The 19,097-nt window shown below is 33.3% G+C and overlaps 1 protein-coding gene across 1 annotated transcript in view; it reads left to right on the forward strand.

The window, feature by feature from the left end:
• Positions 1–19,097, forward strand: part of PTPRQ (protein tyrosine phosphatase receptor type Q) — a 216,970-nt gene that overhangs the window by 139,327 nt on the left and 58,546 nt on the right. Inside the window, exons 27-30 of the mRNA XM_073020970.1 lie at positions 4,865–4,986; positions 10,323–10,509; positions 13,722–13,966; positions 16,278–16,344. Of these exons, the coding sequence (XP_072877071.1) occupies positions 4,865–4,986; positions 10,323–10,509; positions 13,722–13,966; positions 16,278–16,344 (621 nt within the window). The remainder of the gene's footprint in view (positions 1–4,864; positions 4,987–10,322; positions 10,510–13,721; positions 13,967–16,277; positions 16,345–19,097) is intronic.

Raw genomic sequence — 19,097 nt, forward strand, 5'->3', positions numbered from 1 at the left:
CAAGGAACTTAAAATATTTAGTAGTATAGGTGATTATATGTGTTGTCATGAATGATCTTTGAATGTCACTTTTCTTTTAGCTCTGCTTGGGGTCACACACTCCCTGATGAGGGCTTTGATTGCTAGTATTAAAGGAATGATTGCAGCGTTGACGTTTTATTGTGAAAGAAGAGAAGTTGAAAGTAAAGCATTATATTGCTTTCTGAGCTGGCATACAGACATACTCAACAAGCCAAAGTTTCCTTGGGAAATGGTTTTGTACTTTGTCCTCAGTTGAAACCCGAAGAAGCCACTATAGAGCAGAGATACAGAATTTTTTCCAGATACAAGCTACCGCAGAAAAATCTCACAACTTCCTTAGCTGCAGAAAATTCTCCATAAATTTTTCATGATGTCTGGGCAACAATAATGTGCCACTCTACTTGCTTGCTAGAATGAGTTAGGTTGAAAAGTATAGCTCCAACAGCATCGAGTAGTATATGTTACAGAGGTGCATGAATCAAATAGATTTTGGAGATGACCTTTCCTTTTTGATGTAATTAATTTTAGCCCTTGTTTCTGGTATGAGTTAGATACCAAGGATCACAATCTATCACAGCCCCTTCTACTTCATGGTGTTTGTCTTTTTGTTCACAATAGCCATACTTACAAAGGAAGACATTAACGCTGGTCTTAATGGCCTTACATTATCTGGCCACCATTTTCTCTCAGATTCTCATTCCAACTCACTGGCCTTCAGCTTCACTGTGGTCCTTGTTATTCTTCGGACATACCAGGCGAAATCCTGCCTCAGGGTCTTCACGCGGGCCATTCTCCTCATAGACACTCTTTCTCCAAACAGTATTCCCTCACCTCCTTCAAATATTTGTTTAAATGTTATCTGCTTAGTGAGGCATGTGCTGACCACTATATTTAAAATAGTAACACCCTTAAGCATCCTCATTTCCATGACCTTGTCTCATTTTTCACCATGGTACATAAGACTTCCTAACATGGTATATAATTTACTTGTGTATTATATATTCATTTATCCATATTTTTCTAATATATACTATTTGTCTCTCAATTGCGTTAAAATAGAAGTTCCATGGTCTTTGTCTCTTTGGTTCTCTTCTCTATTCCCAGCACTTCCAAAGTGCCTGGCATATCATAGGTGTTCAGTAAACTGTTACTAAATGAAAAAGGTTAAACAGTAGAAGCTTTATGGATGGATCAAAAGCTACCTTGATCACCTGTATGGGATTTTTGTCCTCCTAGTGCCTAGCACATATTAATTGCTTAACAAATATTTATTCATTCAATGAATGCATAAGTTTATTCTCAAAGCCAACTAAACATTTAGTTATAATAAAGACAAGGGGACTCTAAAATATTTTCCTGTTTTATACCACTTGAATTGTGTGGCCAGTCAGAAAATCGTTTCTCTCCACACTGGTTCTTACAGAGCTGGAAGTCAAATTTTGCAAAAAACATTAACAATAAAGGAGCCTTAATACATTTATTCATAGCTCATATCCCATCCCCTTTTATAGAGTCAGAGGCAGAAGAGAGCCCATTGAAACCCACAAAGCATCTTATATTTATATTTTTCAAAGCAATTAATTATGCTGATGGCGGGAGACCTCTTATAGCTCTTATCTGTTATGTATAATTACCTAAATGAATTAGGCTACAATTTGAGGCGGTTTTCCTAGGATCATAAAGCTAGCAGTAAAAAGAATGAAAATGTCTGTTTATGCAGGGTATGTGTATGATTCCTTGATACCTTAGTTGTTGGAGAAACTGTGTACCCAATTCTGTCTTCATCATTAGCACCTCTTAGCTCATCAAATCCCTGAATCCTGGAGCATCCTTTCTTCACCCTCTCCCCTGGATGTTTTCTTGGCAATATAAAACTGGATCTTTGAGTAAGGGGTGTCAATGTTCAGATTATTGCACAGTTTTCAGAAGTACAAATAGGAAGAGTATCTTTGTCACTCCAAAGGTATTTGTTCACTGAAACTTCCTAAAATGTATTTTCTGGATTCCTGTATGCTTACAGTCAAGTACTATTATTAAAATATGTCAATGTTATTATTAAAATATTTTTGGATTGAGTTGTGCACCTAAATTCCATAGACGTAATGTTATATGCCTAAGAAATATATTCTAAATATCAATTACTTATTCATAGTTTAAAGATTGTCACCACTATTAATCTCTTAGTCTGTTTTGTGTTGCTATAACAAAGTATCAGAGACTTGGTAATTTGTAAGAACAGACATTTGTTTTCTCACAGTTCTGGAAGCTGGGAGGTCCAAGATGAAGGCACAGACAGATTTGCTTACCTGGTGAGGGTTGCACCCTCTGGAGGGGAGGAATGCATGAACTTACACGGTGGAAAGCAGAAGGGCAAGCTATCCAAGTGCTTCATGAAGCCTCTCTTATAAGGACCTTAATCCCATTCACCATGGGAGGCATTCTCATGATGTACTCACCTCTTATAGGCCCCACCTCTTCATACCATCCCATTGGCCGTTGCATTTCAACATCTAAATTTTGGAGGGGACACGTTCAAATGATAGTAACATCTTATACCTATCTGGTATTTAAATAAACCTTTTGACTCTCTTCAGAACATGTGATTCACTTGAACCAGATATACTACCCATATTTATACCATCCCAACTTTTATCTGCAATTTAAAAACAAGGACAAAAGCTTTCTCCTATCCGATCCTATTTGCCTCATTCCAAGCTCATCTTTCCATTTGCCAGGTAGGCATTTCAGACTTCTGGAGGTTCTCAAACTCAACAAATACAAATCCAAATTTATCATCTCCTACCATAGTCTTACCCCACCAAAATCAGTGTGTGTTCCTGAATGAGATGGTGTGAACTGTCAAAATTCACCAATATTAATGCATGAATTAGCTTTACTACTTTCTCTATCTCAATTTGCACCCACATCAAATTATTCCCTGAGTTCTTTTTATTAATCTTCCTATAGTGACTCTAGGTTTCATCTCCTCTTATCTATCCCTTCTGTCACTATTCTTATTTGGGATCTCATGTCTTACTTGGCGTTTTGGAAACAGCTTATCTATACTCAGTGTGCTTCAGATAACTTTTTCATAGCTACCTAAGTTGTCTTCCTAAATCAATGGAAAAATAATTCCTTTCTCAAAAACCTCAGTGGAATCCCGCTATTTAAAGAATAAACTCCAAATTCTTTTACATAACAATCAAGTACTCTCTAGCTTAATTCCTAAATTACTGCTTGGGCTTGTTCATTTTTATTCCTTCATAAATACTGGTCTCTCTGTAATAGTTCTGTTTCTTGGATTTAGGGATTCTGAATCTTTTTTTGTACCGTGAATCCTTTTGGAAATCTGGTGAAGTTTATTGACTCCTTCCTAAAATAATATTTTTTTTTTACTTGTAAATAATAACATTACCAAGATAAGCAATTCTACATCAATACAACTCCATCTGTCTGTGGATCCTGTTGTTTATGTCTTTGTGACTTTCCTATGATCCTCCCCTTATCATAGAAGTGCCCCTAAACCTGCTGTATCCTTCGCATCTATCAAGGCCTAGTGCAATTCCCACCTTCACAGTGTGTCTTTACCTTGCAACCCTGCCCCATCTGTATCATCACTTTGCTCTCTCATTGTAGATTATATTTATAGTTATTTATTTCTATTTATCCTTTATCTTTAGCTTTTATGATATCTTGATAATTGACAACAATGTGGCAAATATTGAACTAGTCACTTTTACATACTTTGTTTTCATAATTCCTTTTAAAGCACTATAAAATATTCATATGATGGGGAAACTGAGGTCCAAACATTTTGGTGTTTGACCAAGATCATACAACTTGTATTCTTGCTAGATTATGAATTATTTGAGGAAAGGAATATTTTATCTTCCAGATTATATCTTCTAAGGATCTGTGGGATAGTACTTTCTCAATAATGTTTGCCCATATGTATTTAAAAATTGAAAATACTGGGAAATACTTATCTCCCAATATTTAATATCATTAGAACTGACTAGGGGCCCTGGAAGAACAGAGGTGTGTGCAGCAGTGTTCTTAGGTTAATGTCTGTGTGAAATTAACTATGGCTAAATCTTTCCCTGCATACTATTATCTCTCCTAATTCCTAGTGGCTTCACTGATTGAAATTGTACACATAAGGATTTTAAACAGAAACATTTTTAAGATATTGTCTCTTGTTTTGCATTACTGAAAAAATAGCAAAGTAGGACAAATTAAGAAAGTAGAACAAATTAAAGATTTAATTGGAATCATGAGGAATTCAAGAAATATTTGAAGATTGCATTTCTAATAATAGATCAGAACAATTGAATAACGCCTTCGTATTCTCCACCCTCAGCGAAAACAATAAAATCAACTCAATTTACATTTGTAAAACAATATATGTATACTTTCATTATACCAGTTTTAATTTTCAACTGTGCTTCTCTATCTCTCTGTAGTTAAATACTACATTTCTGCAAGGGTTTTCTTAAAACAGCATTGCTAAGTTAACTGTTTTAAAAGAAAAATATTTATTTGTTTAAAAAGGTTTACTTTAGCAATAGTAATGCTTTCCTTTCAAAGTATTATTTCAAGTTTTAAAATAATGTACTTATGATTTTAATTAATTAAGTTTTCATGTGGAAGTTGTTCACGTAGAGTAACTAATTTTAAATAATTGGATCTTTTTATTTGGTAATGCCTTTAGCACTCTGTGAAGTATAAATTAATGTAAAATTAATTCATTATAACTATCCATTTTTCATGGTCTTTTCTATTATTATACTGTAGCAAGTGCTAATTCTAATGTAGCGAGATAATTGATTTTCTATTGTCATAGCTCCAGATGGTCCTCCTGAAAATGTTCATGTAGTAGCAACATCACCTTTTAGCATCAGCATAAGCTGGAGTGAACCTGCTGTCATTACTGGACCAACATATTATCTGATTGATGTCAAATCGGTAAGACATGTCTTACCTTCTGTAAAAGTCAGTATAAAATTGTTAATAATACAAGACTTGGAACCAGACTATTTGAATTTGAATTTTGGCTCTGTTAGACACTAGGAAAATTACTTTAGTGTTTGTGTTTCAATGTCTATATCTGTAAAGTAAAGATTAATAGTAGTAAACAGGGTATGAGGACTGAATCAGTTAACATGCATAAAGAACTTGGAACGTTACCTGACACATGATAAATGCTCAATAAATATAAAATATTAGTAACACTATTATTATATTTATTACCAGCATATAGAATATATATATCATATGTGTATATACACACATACAAGTGGTTGAATTGGTAGTAATACAAAGATCTGGTTTACATACAATAGAAAGTGATTCATAATACAAAATGAGAAGAAAGAAGGCATTAGGAGAAATATCTTCTAGATAAAATAACATCAGAACTAAGTCTTGAAAAATAAGTGAAGCAGAACATAAAAGGTAAATGGGAATAGGGGTATAAAAAAGTAAGCCTCATTCAAGAAAAATCAAGTCTTTTGGCAATCCCAGGTCATAGCATTTAAAAAAAAAGTTCTAAGAGATGAGTCTAGATTTGGAGGTCAACTATATAACAAGTTACAGAGTTAGGGTTTTATGTTAAGGGCAGTGGGGTGCCAGTTGGTGATACAGATTTCTACTGTATAGGATAGGTATGGTTGCAGTGTAGAGGACAGATTTAGAGCAGTATGGGGGTGCAAAATCAGGCAAGGAGACAGGAAACTATAAAAGGGCAAGGAAAGAGAACAGAGGAAATGTAACAAGAAAACAGAATGAAAAATAATCTAAATCTATAGAATTTGGTGAAAAATCAACTAACTCATGATGGTGAGTGAGTAGGATAATTAAGGATGATTGTAAGTTATATGACATAAGATTATGAGGAGGAACAGATCTGTAGAGGAAAAGAATGAGTTCAGTATTAGACACACTGAGTTTGAAATATGTGGCAGTCCTCCAGGTCAATACACACATTGGCAGTATTAAATATGGATCTGGAGCTCAGGAGAGAAATTCTGGATTTGCAGATTTGGGAAATGTTAGTATTTAGAAGATAGTCAAAATTATAGGAGTGAATGAGATTCACTATGGAATGTGCAAAGATGACAACCCAAAGATAGCATCCTGGGGAATATCAATACTTAAATAAGAGGCCACTGAAGAGACGGAATGGGAGTAGACAGTCATTTAGACAGAAATCCAGGCATGAAAGTCAAACCCTGTATGTAAGATAGGATGCTCAATGATGTCGATAATGCAGAACTATTAGCCAGAATAAAGACTGGAAGTATTTCCTTTGCACCCTGCTTGGGTTTTGCTGAGCCCGTTGGACACAGTTTTCTAATAGCATCTTATGCATTAAATTGGATAACATCGTGATTTCTCCTCCTTTCTCTCTACCTCTGTCTCTTGTCCAACTTTAACATTTTATTATGTCTTTGTAGTATTCCTTAAAAGGAGATATAATACTTCTATCTCAAAAGACCTGTCATCATTAAAATAAAATTTGAAGAATTATTGATGTATTTGTTCTCCAATTCAGTCTCTATTTTCTGTTCCTTTTGTAGAGCATATTTGTGAAGATTTTAGTACGTAATTAGCCAAAAATAATTAGCATGAATGATGAATGTCCTGGGAATATGCATTAGAAACAAATTATAAAATGATAAAGCTTTATTCTGTCAAATGAAAGGCACTTTATTAATGAAAATAGTTCTCCCTTGGAAATTCTGCTTAAAGGAAGAAAAAAACATATTAAGAAATGATTTTGTAATCTCATTCTTGTAGCTTTCTTGCTGAGTTTCAAAGTGAGCAAGGGAAAGAGAGAATGGGAAGATAACGAATATTTTAATTGCTTATTTTATACAAGTTACATGTTCGTCTCTTCCTATGCATTATCTTATTGCATGTTATCTAGCAATATTTTGATGTAAACATTATTACCTTCATTTTGCAAAAAAGAAATTTGAAGCACAAAGACGGTGAATAACTTCTCACAGAGCGAAGACTTGGCTAAAACTATCAGATTGACAATGGCTTGACAGGAGAAAGGGAAGCTCATTAAATAGAAAATAAAATTTGCCAACATAAATATAGCCTTACCAAAACTCCTTTAGATCAACAATAGCAAGAACAGATTCAGACAGAACCTAGTAATTCACAGTTTCTTTAGGATTCTTGGAATTAAATAGAGGCATTTCCTTCCTCCCTCCCTCCCTCCCTCCCTCCCTCCCTCCCTTCCTTCCTTCCTTCCTTCCTTCCTTCCTTCCTTTCTTCCTTCCTTCCTTCCTTCCTTCCTTCCTTTCTTCCTTCCTTCCTTCCTTCCTTTTTCCCTCCCTCCCTCCCTCCCTCCCTCCCTCTCTCTCTCCCTTACTTCCTTCCTTCCTCACATATTTTAAAACACTTCCAATGTACCAGAACTGTGCTAGACGCTGGATATGTAGAGGTGAACAACTCTGATAAAGCATGTCTGCAGCTCATTTCATTAATATGTAATTATCAACATTCAAGAATCATTGGTTCCCAGACTAAGGAAGAATACATAACATTGCACTTGGAACTTATTGTGCAGCTTGTCTTCTACAAAATACTAGCTAGCCACACAGATAAAACTCTTAACTTTAAAAGTGTAAACAAAAGTTGTCATTCTTAAAGATATATTATAAGAAAACTTTATAAAATGTAAATATCATCCCAGATGATTCTGCTGGAAATTAATGCATTTATGGTCATTTTCATTGTTCCTTTTATTCTTTCACTGAACAAATTGTTATGAGTAGCTTCTGTTCATCAAGACAAGGATGAAAAACATAAAGCTCTGCTGTCAAGTAGCTCACACCCCAGCGGCACAAACTGGAATAGAAACAGCTAATTATAGAGTTTGAGGAATGAAGTTTTGCGGGGAATATAAGCTAACAAAGTAAAGTTCCTGTTATGGGGGGCATAGAAGATAAAGGAGACTTCATACAACAGGTTAAATATATTCTGGGACTTGATGAATGAATAGGGGTACACCAGATGGGAAAGGGTAGAGGCAGGGTAGGAAGAGAAGAAAAAATAGGAAGTGGGGCAGGAAGAGGAGAAACAGAGTCTAATTGCTGATAATGTATATAAAGTCACACTTCAAAAATGATGAAAGACTTTTATAATAATAGATTATCAAGTACAATATGAGCAAACAAACTTGGAATTGGTTGAAGGAAAATGAGTCAAAAAGACGTGATTTCAGTCCTGGGTAAGTGGACAAGTAGTAGTTAACAACAACAAAGGTGTAGTAGGTTTAATAAAGAAAGGTAATAATGATCTTTTTTACTGCCACATTTGAGGACTGAGAATTCCTTTCAGATTTTGTTAAATATTTTTAAAGATATAATATATGCATGCCATGTCATATTTTTATGGCTTGATATTTGTTATCTATTGTTTTAATGGAAGGCATTGGAAGAATAATAATTTATAAATAGTTAAATTTGTAAGATCAAACCCAGTGACCTTGTGGAAGTGTAGAATGCTGTGGACTCTTGAAAGACCTGGACTCAAATCCTACCTCTGCTTCTAAGTAATCCTGAGGAGGTCACCTCATCTCTATAAAATCAGAATTCAAATAGCTATAATAGACAAGTGACATGAACCAGTAGTCAAAGTGAAGCCAACTGAGTGGGATTCCAATGAATGGGACCCAGGCCCCTTTACAGAGGTCAACAGTTCCCATCTCCACACCTCTCAATAATATTTTTTTCAGCATGAAATTAAGCCCCGTCTTAAGAGAAATTCCAAAAAGCATATGTTTCTGTGATATTTAAATGTTAACAACTAGTTAAATACACATTTTCTGCCAGTGGCATATATTCCTGATCAATAGGATTCCTGTGCTGATTTGTTTTTCTTCATTTTTGAGAAGTGGGGCATTTCTGTCCACTGCTCTGTCTTAAGGTGGGAATGATCTATTTGACTGTATGCAACGATAGTATTATTTATATCATCCTTTTACTATGTTTCTTTTTTCTTTTATAGCAACATCTTTTTTAAAAAATTGAGTTAATTTTATTTATATTACCTCAGAAAACATCTCTATAAATGAGTTTCCAGGACAACATTTACAATATAGTTATACCATGTGCAAATCAATAAGTGTGTTTCATATTATCAATAAAATATATTCTTAGCAAAGAGCTTTAAAAGAATACATTGAACCAACCAAACAAACAAATAAAAAATATTTCAAAGTCATGGGGAGGGTCAAGTTGAAAATGGACTTAAAAGTGTTCACTGTGTATAAAACCTGGTTTTAAGTGTTTCAATTAAGGTACCTGAGAGTAGTCTGTATGATAGGATTTTGAATTTTCTCATGGTTGTCTGGGAAAAACCCTTCTACTTAGTGCTAGCAAGTTTAGCTATGCTTAATATCTGGAGTGAATAGGCCAGAACCTCCATAAAGGACAGACTATGTTTGAACAAATCATATAGCTACATTTCATATGCCTAAAGACACTCATTTATGCACATTAATAATTATGACATCCACGATTAATTATTATCCAGTGCTATGCATAGTGCTAAATCAGGGTTTTTCAAACTGCAGCCATCATCAGCATTTTTAAATAAGCTGTAATAAAATTAAAAAGAGCAGAAAATATCAAAGTGTACTTCAGAAAGATGGTGTATTTCTGAAAAATGTATTACAGTCATAAGATACATATATATTTTATATCTGTCAGTCTTATCTTCTGAATTATGTTACAAAGAGTGTTTCCTTTTGTGGGTAATGGTGAAAAAAATATTGAAATCTATGTGCCAGCTACTTTAGACCTGTCCTTTTTAAATCTCAATGAAACACTGTAAATAGATGTTATTAGCCCAATTTTACAGGGATTGAAAGACTAGACTGTGTATGTGGTTTCTCAAATACTACAGGAGCTATAAGTGGCCAATCTGGGATTTGAACCCTGTGTGATTAGGTACTAAAACCTCTATGCTTTCTTCTACAAAATATTGGAGTCAAAAGTAGAGTTTCATTGACTGCAAAGATGATTTTTGCTTATTTATTTAATGGGTTGGTTAATCGTGGTTGTCTGGTTGGGCTTTTTTCTTTTACTTTCAACTATTAAGATAATTAATAATTAGTAAACTGTTGTAATAGCACTTTAGACTTCCCAGAACAGTCTGATTGTAAAATAAATAAATTAAAATTCGGCTAGATAAATACAGCTCATGTAGCTTTGTATTATTATGTTTTAGTGACTTAGATCTCAAGTGCTGCTTCCTTCATTTTAACTTATATTTTCCTATAGGTAGATAATGATGAATTTAATATATCCTTCATCAAGTCAAATGAAGAAAATAAAACCATAGAAATTAAAGATTTAGAAATATTCACAAGGTATTCTGTAGTGATCACTGCATTTACTGGGAGCATTAGTGCTGCATATGTAGAAGGGAAGTCAAGTGCTGAAATGATTGTTACTACTTTAGAATCAGGTAAGGAGAATTTCTCAACCTTGCTAAAAATTGACTGAGATTTAGCTGGCTTTCTTACAGTTCCTAACACTCCACCAAAAAATATATGTGTTATGAGAAGTTTTTAAAGCATATAAACAAAATATTAGTGACTCTCTGCAACTGACAAAAAGGAAGCTTTCTATTTATATTTTTGAGGTAAAGAGGAGTTACGTAGAATATGCAATCCTTGTAAATACAGAAACAGATTAAAGGTATCCAGTTATGTTTCTTTGCACTTATTTAATCTGCTAGTTGTTTCAGAAATTCAGTAAGTTTGCCTTAAGAGATAATATTTCCAACTGTCTATATCCAATAACACTGCAACTAAAATTTTATTTCAATTATTTCTGTCCGATTATTTGAGTGAATATTAAATTTGTAATACTTTGTGAGTATTAAATAATCTGGAATTCAAAAGTAGAATCCAGCTCACATTTATCACAGCTGTTGTCTTCACTTAGTCAAGTAATATATGTCTTATTATATAACTCTTTGATAAATGTCAGAATCCATACAGATTTCCTCCAGTTCTTATGAACAGGGTCTGAATGAATAATAAGACTGTAACCAATAACAAATAAATCTGGAAAGTCAACATCCCAGAACTTGCTTGCCCCATCCTCCTTCAGACTCCTGATGTTCTTTGCCACCAGATATATCACTGGAAAGAGCAGATGAAGGGATAAGTTGCTATAGTTTATTTGTTGCAATCTGTAAGGTAAGTATAGGAGGTAAATTTTTTTTTACAGCTAGTTTTTTCATTACATTATATTCTCTATGCATTTTGTCTGTAAAGTTATGGTTCTAAATTGAAAGGTAAATTTTATCATCAGCATCCTAAAGTTCCATTTGTTCCTCTTTGGCTGCCAAGTATCACAGGTATCTATTTTCTGATTATGCCTTTTACTTCTCAATCCCTCCTACCTGTGAGGAAAGATATGATGAATGTACTCACATTTATACAATAAAACATTGTTTGTCAAACCTTAATGTGCTATCTGTTTCAAGGATATCACAATTTAATACATTTTTACTAAATCTCTAAGAGTAGGATTTTACATGTATAACCAAAAATTTGAGGGGTAGGAAGTTTTTTACAACATTGAGAGAATTTCTTTGCTTATCTAACTTAAAATCACATCCTAAATTTAAAGAAATATCTCATAAGAAAATACATTTATGATACAGCATAAAAACGTATAGCAACAAATGCAAAAATATCTCTCTTGAACCAGCTTAACCTTTATTTTAGCTTTGCGTTTTTCCATGTAAAATGAAGTATTTGGCACAATAACATATTTATCTGCTTCTCTTTTATTCTTTGCTGTTCATTTATTTACATTTTTTACAAGATAATAAAGCTTGAACATCTAAACTGTTGACACCCAAATATTACATTTCTTCATGGAAATGCCTTACTTAGTATGGAAGACTATAACTATTTCAAGTTGATCAAAATAGGTATAGTCATTCAATCAGTCACTTACATAAAGAACACTAATTATGTTATGCACCAAGAAGTAGCTCCTATATTCATAAAATAACTTTTATCCTCATGCATATTTTAATAACGTATTGATGCTTAGCTTGTCATATGTTAAGCTGTTATTTATCTAAAATAAACTAAAATATTTATACTATAGAAAGAAGTCTTAAAACCCAGCAATTAAAAAAAAAATCCAATTAGAAAATTGGCAGACCTGGGAGGCCGAGGGGGGCGGATCACGAGGTCAGGAGATGGAGACCATTTTGGCTAACACGGTGAAACCCTGTCTCTATTACAAATACAAAAAATTAGCCGGACGTGGTGGCGGACGCCTGTAGTCCCAGCTACTCGGGAGGCTGAGGCAGGAGAATGGCGTGAACCGGGAGGCGGAGCTTACAGTGAGTGGAGATCGTGCTACTGCACTCCAGCCTGGGCGACAGAGCGAGACTCCGTCTCAAAAAAAAAAAAAAAAAAAAAAAAAAAGAAAGAAAGAAAGAAAAGAAAAAAGCACATGACAACATAAGTTTTCAATACCATTAGCCATTAGGAAAATACAAGTTAAAACCACAATAAGAGATTATTGTCTAGGTACTGGAACAGATAAGATAATTTAAAATATGGCCATGATACCCAGTGCGGCAAGGATACAGAAAGACCGGACCTCTCATACATTGCTAGTAGGAATGTAAAATGGAATAGCCGCAATGGAAAATAATTTTACAGCCACTTATAAAGCTAAACATGAAATTACTGTGTGACCCAGCAATCACACTCTTGGGCACTGATCACAGAGAATTGAAAAATTATGCTCACACAAACATCTGTCATCAAGGTTGATTGTAGTTTTATTAGTAATAATGAAAACTGGAAACAACTCAAATGTTTTTCCATGGTTAAACAAAGTCTGCTACGTCCACAAAATGGAACATTACTCAGCAATAAAAAGAATGTACTATTAATACATAAAGTATACACCTTGACGGATCTCAAGGTCATTATGCTATTGTCATTTTCAAAATGACAAAACTATACAGAGGAAGAATTATTAGTGTTGTGAGGAAGCATATGCTGCAAATAAAAGAGGATACTAGGAGGGAGTTTCTTTAGGGTGATGTAATAGTTTTGTATCTTGTTTATGGTGGTGGTTACAGGAATCTATACAAAAGACAAAATTGCATAAAAGTATAGACAAAAGCATAGAAAGTGGTGAAATTGGGATAAAGTCTGTAGTATGCACAGTATTGTCAATACTGTCAGTATTAGTTTCCTGGTTTAATATTAAACTCCGGTTACATAAGATGTTACCAATGGGGAAAACTGGGAGAAAGTTAAATGGGACTGTATGTCCTGTTTTTGCTACTTCTTTTGACTCTAAACTGTCACACCATTGCACTCCAGTCAGGGTGACAGAAGGAGACCCTGTCTCAAAAACAAACAAACAAAAGATTAAAATGTCATAGAAACATATTGTGCATAAAAATAAGTGCATATAAAACAAACAAACTGGATCACCATTATGGTTGCTGTGAATTATAGATGTCAATAATTCTATGATGCATCAGTCACTTTGCTAGTTTTTGTAGTTTATATGGTTTAATTTGTGGAATACCCTTTAAAAACAGAAGTTCAAAGCAAATACATTTATGTGGAGATAAAAAGGAATAGAATTTTTTAAAAAAATTAATTGTTAAATATTTTATTTTAGCCCCAAAGGACCCACCTAACAACATGACATTTCAGAAGATACCAGATGAAGTTACAAAATTTCAATTAACGTTCCTTCCTCCTTCTCAACCTAATGGAAATATCCAAGTATATCAAGCTCTGGTTTACCGAGAAGATGATCCTACTGCTGTCCAGATTCACAACCTCAGTATTATACAGAAAACCAACACATTCGTCATTGCAATGTTAGAAGGACTAAAAGGTGGACATACATACAATATCAGTGTAAGAATCCATAGCTTCAGTTAATTACCCAAATGACAATGTCAGTTTATGAACTTGGCATTTAAAAATATTGCAGTTTGTATATACATTACATTTCCCATATCTTTTTGTGAGATTGCTTGACATCTCAACAAAAATAAATTTTGAGAACTGAAATTACTTATTTTCTGTTTTAATACAAGTACTATGAAATTAAAATATGTAAATAACTGAGAAGTTTGCACAATAATAGTAGAAACTCAGAAATAAAAGAGAAAGAAAATGCACATTAAAAGTAAAAGAGCAGTGATATATAAAGAGGTAACTCTACCAAAAAAAGAAGCTATGTGTGATTATAAATTCAAAATGGAAAAGCAAATTTTAAGGGTGAAAGAAAGAAATAATTGTTTACATGTTTGAAATTATCATGCATTTAACCAAGTATTACTAAAAGCTAATAGCATTTTATATCTTAATTCTAAATTACCTAAATTTGGACATAAATGTATTCATATACATACACAGAGACATATATACATACAATTTGTTTTATTCTTTGCCTACTTTTAGATCATCTTGAAATTTTCAAATAAAATTATATGGTTCAGAAAAATCATCTTCTAAGAAACAGAATTTACTCTAAATCTTCAAGTAGCTTAGTAATCTGCCTACTAACTCTTTATTAATATCAATGTAACTAGCAGGTCATTGATGATAATTTGTATATGTATGTATGTATAAAATGAATATATTTACTACTTCTCTCAGTCACTTTGAATTTATATCTTTATAAAATCTTGTTAGGATTCTTTTTGCATGTCACATCAAATGGTTTACCATTGTGAAAGATTGATTAGAGGGAAGATGGTGACTAAGAGAATTAAGTAACCTGGGTTCAAATACTGGCTTCTGTGCCTGGGCTGCTTTATCAAATCTGAGCCCCAGATTCCTTATGTGAAAACTTGGTAATTGGAATAATAATTTATTTTATAGAATATTTGTGAGGATTAAATATTTCTAGTTATGGTAGGTAGTGAAAGGTACGTATATTTTGGCTATTGTAAGAGAGAAAATAGGAACCAAAAATGTGCAACTAGTTAATAATTTTTAAAAATCCCTAAAAATCTGTTTGCAGAGTGCAATCTGCAGTATCCTTAACACCTGGAAGTTTGTTAGGATGTATAACTTTAGCACCTGTACTGACCTACTGAAACAAAATCTGCATATTTGCATTTAACAAGGTTTGCAAATGACTTCTTTGCACACTGCAATTTCAGAGGCACTGCCCAAACTTTTCACTTATTATTTCACTTAAATGTTAGATTCTACCATAAAGAAATAAAAATAAAGGACCATACTATAACATATGTTTTTTATTTTTAATATATTTTTTTTGAATTTACAAACTCAAATATTTTCTCTAGGCATTTTTAAGCCACATTTTATGTCTTGGTTTATTTACCATATCTACCATATCATGTATATTATAATATTAATTCAATAAAAACATTTTAAAAGTATCTAGAGTGTAGAAAGGTGGGCCACTAATGTATAAAACAAATTAAGTAATTCCCATAAACATTTTATATATTGAATTGGGTTTATCAAGTATGATGAAATAAGCCAAGAACATAGTCTTTGTTTAATATAGCAAGATAAAGTGAAGAAAATAAGATGCTGTGTCTACAGCTTCCATAGTACAAAGTTAATTGAAAGGATTTCGTTTGTGTAAATCACCCTCTGTGTATACAAACAGAAATGTTTTATGTGCATATGCTGCATTATGCAGGTTATAGCGTCAGATACTTTGGGGCAGGGGTGAAGAAGGGCATAAAGGCCATCTTTCAGGAGAATGATTTAATACAGGAAAACTGGGAGGCTGAAGGAATAGGATTTCATCTCAGAGAGGGAAAAAAAGAGGATCTTGAATATGGATTTAAAGGAGGCCAGAGTTACCTAGCTACAGAGAGAAGGAACAGATGTTAGAGTAGATGACAGGAGAGTGTAGATCTAGTGGCTGTAGTGCTCTGTTCTTCCTATGTTCACATTAAAACCACAGTCGGTCCAGGTCTCAGTGATAGGGCTGTTTAGATCACTCAGGCTTTGTTCTCAGCGTTTAGTACTAGAACATCAATTTTAAGACATACCCCATTGTTAATGTTCTTCCTACACATATTATATTCAAGTGCAAGAAAATATAATTAATAGACTGTATGTAGTTGTTTTTTAAAGAATCATTTAAAATTACATGTAACTGTAATCAGTTATATATATATATAAATACATACATAAGCATAACTTGAAAATAGTAACAAATGTTTCTTTGTTTTAGATTTACGCAGTCAATAGTGCTGGTGCAGGTCCAAAGGTTCCGATGAGAATAACCATGGATATCAAAGGTACATACGTGAGCCACCTTCCTATGAAATGCTGTTAGTCAGTGATTATAATTTAAATTCCATACTTGAAATAAGGATGTAGACAAGTCTTTAAGTGATAAATATGCATATATTAAGCATATATTAAGTAGTAATATGTGGTTATTAAAGCTATAGTTAAAAATGTTTCAATAATGATGTGAATTGCCATGTTAAAGGGAATGTCTTTATTTTATATTTCTTTAATATATTTTATATTTCTAAGTTTAAATTTTTAAAGACAAATTTTACAGTCTGTTATTTTATGTTACTTTAAATGTTATTGAAAAGAAAGTGTGTTTAAATTGCCTAACATTAGACTTTGACTAGGTCTAATTAGATTATTATATTGTTTCACTGATTTTTATTTTGGAAGTGAGATTCTTTCAGTTAATCAAATAGTGTTTTTTTGAACTACCATGTAGTTGGTTTATGATTCTGACTGTAAAGTAAGTCTATCAGTTCATGATTCTGGCAAGTATCTTTTATAGAAAACATAACTAAAAATTGGGTCCCCCTTTCAAAAAAAAACAAAAAACATGAAACCCAAAAAAGATGATTAAGCGGAATTTAGAGCCATTGAAATGATCACGGCGCCCTTTCTTCCTGAGAGTGAAAACCAGCAGTTAATAATTGTGCCATCTCTCTAAAAATGTGTAATAAAAGCTTCAGGGAGGTTTTAAAAACTGAAGTGGATGAACTTTTAGTAGAATTCTACCTGATATGTCTCTTTCTAAAGGAAAAAGTAACTTTTTTCAGTCTTTGGCAGATACAGCAGAGCACCATGATTAAAAGTGACAGCATTAGGCTGGGTTTAGGGTCAAACTGCTGGATTGAATCATGGATTAGCCACTTGATATCTGTTTGAATTTGAGAAAGTTTCTTAACCTCTATAGGCCTGCAAAATGGAGATAATACTAGTTCCTATCTCAAAGTTCATTGTGAAGATTAAAAGAGAGTCTGAAGAAACCCTTAAGACCCCTGCCTGGAAACTTGTACTATTAAGAATAAAAAATATTCCATGTTAAATGATACTGATAAATTTTATCTTTTTATCAATGGATTATTTATATAATTGTGATACTCTTTATAAGTGTTTGATTTAAATTGACAAATTATGTACTTTGGAAGATGTACAAATGCATAAGGTCTTTAAAAACATCAATTATTTCACAAAATGACTTCACAAAGAATAGCATGAGTCGTACCTTCTTAATTTCTCTTTGTTGTTCAGTGGCAGACATGTAGGTGTGCAGATAGCAATACATGCATCACTTTTATGCTTTAGTAAAACTTCCCATTTCAGACGCTTTTCCCATCCCCATGCCAGGTTGGTTAATCTTGACTTTTACTCCTTACCTAAGGCAGGGAGACTTATGACTTCTAGTCTGGAGAAGATATATGAACATAGTCTTAGTGGTGGGGTCCTAGAGAAATTATTTTTTCTCTACTAATACACATTATTTTATTAATGATGTGGAATATTCCATTGGTAGTAGTCTCATGAAATTTGCATTTGATAGGTAATATGAAGTCATATAGTAATGTCCAATGCTGGATTCCTCTAACTGGAAATCTTTGCCTTGGTACTCCCCAGTGACCTGGTTGAGAGTCTCAGAGCTACCTGAAACCTGAGCCTCTTCCTACTGAATCCTGCCTTTCATCTTCCCTTTTACGGGTGTCATACCTGCGATCTGTGGCTCTTACTCCTTCCCTCTGTCCCTTAATTCTTCACAGATAATTCCCCCAAGAAACCTCTTACACATCCAGTCTCATTTTAGCCTTTATTTGTCTTAGTACTCAAACTGATACATTGAGTAAGAAATTTGTATTTGAATCTGATGCTCAAAAAAGAGTGAACTACAGAACCAAGTCAAAAAAATTGATTCAAATGTTGGTATTTGTCTTTGATAACTATGTGAAATAAGCTCTTTTCCCTATCTACAAAATGAAAACAATATTGCTAATCCTGTGGGATTATTGAGAAGCTTCGAAAAAGAGAGTCTTAAAAAATATGGAAATTGAAATTTGGTTAAGTAACTTACTGATGCTCAAGCACTACACACACACACACACACAGAGAGAGAGAGAGAGAGAGTGAACTGTAAGACCAAATGAAACAAGCAGAGCTTCTTTATATATAGTTTGGAGATATTTGTATGCATTGATGATAAATTATGAATTATCATGGCTCTTCTAGAAGTTATTCTGGTAATCTGTTAAGATTAAAAGTACATGTATCTTTTGTTGTAGAAATTCTTCTCGTAGAAATCTATTTCATAGAAACAAAAGGATAAGTAAATAAAGCTCATTGTAAAACAAGGCTAATTATTGTAGCACATGTTTAAAAACTGAAGGAAAAGTGAATTCCTATCACCAGATGAACGGTTGAATAAATATGATGCAGCGACACCATCATATATGTAATAATAGTCGTTAAGAAGAATGAGTTAGCGCTGTACCTGGTCACTTGGAAACACTTAACCAAGTTATATGTAAGCAAAAAAGCAGTATGAGGGGTAATTATAATACATACTAGAGCCCCATTAGAAAAAGCAAACAGTGAGAAGAGTGTATTGTGCATAACTATTTATCTATTTTGATATGATTATGTGAACATGGAAGAAAATATGGGAAACTATCAGCTAGATGTTTAGCATGGATTAACTGTGGGAGGGGTGCTGGTATGACTAGAACAGAAATTAGTGAACCAGCTAAAAGAAGCAAAAGAAACT

This window comes from Chlorocebus sabaeus, chromosome 11 (genome assembly GCF_047675955.1).
Source record: "Chlorocebus sabaeus isolate Y175 chromosome 11, mChlSab1.0.hap1, whole genome shotgun sequence".
Classification (NCBI taxonomy): Eukaryota; Metazoa; Chordata; class Mammalia; order Primates; family Cercopithecidae; genus Chlorocebus; species Chlorocebus sabaeus.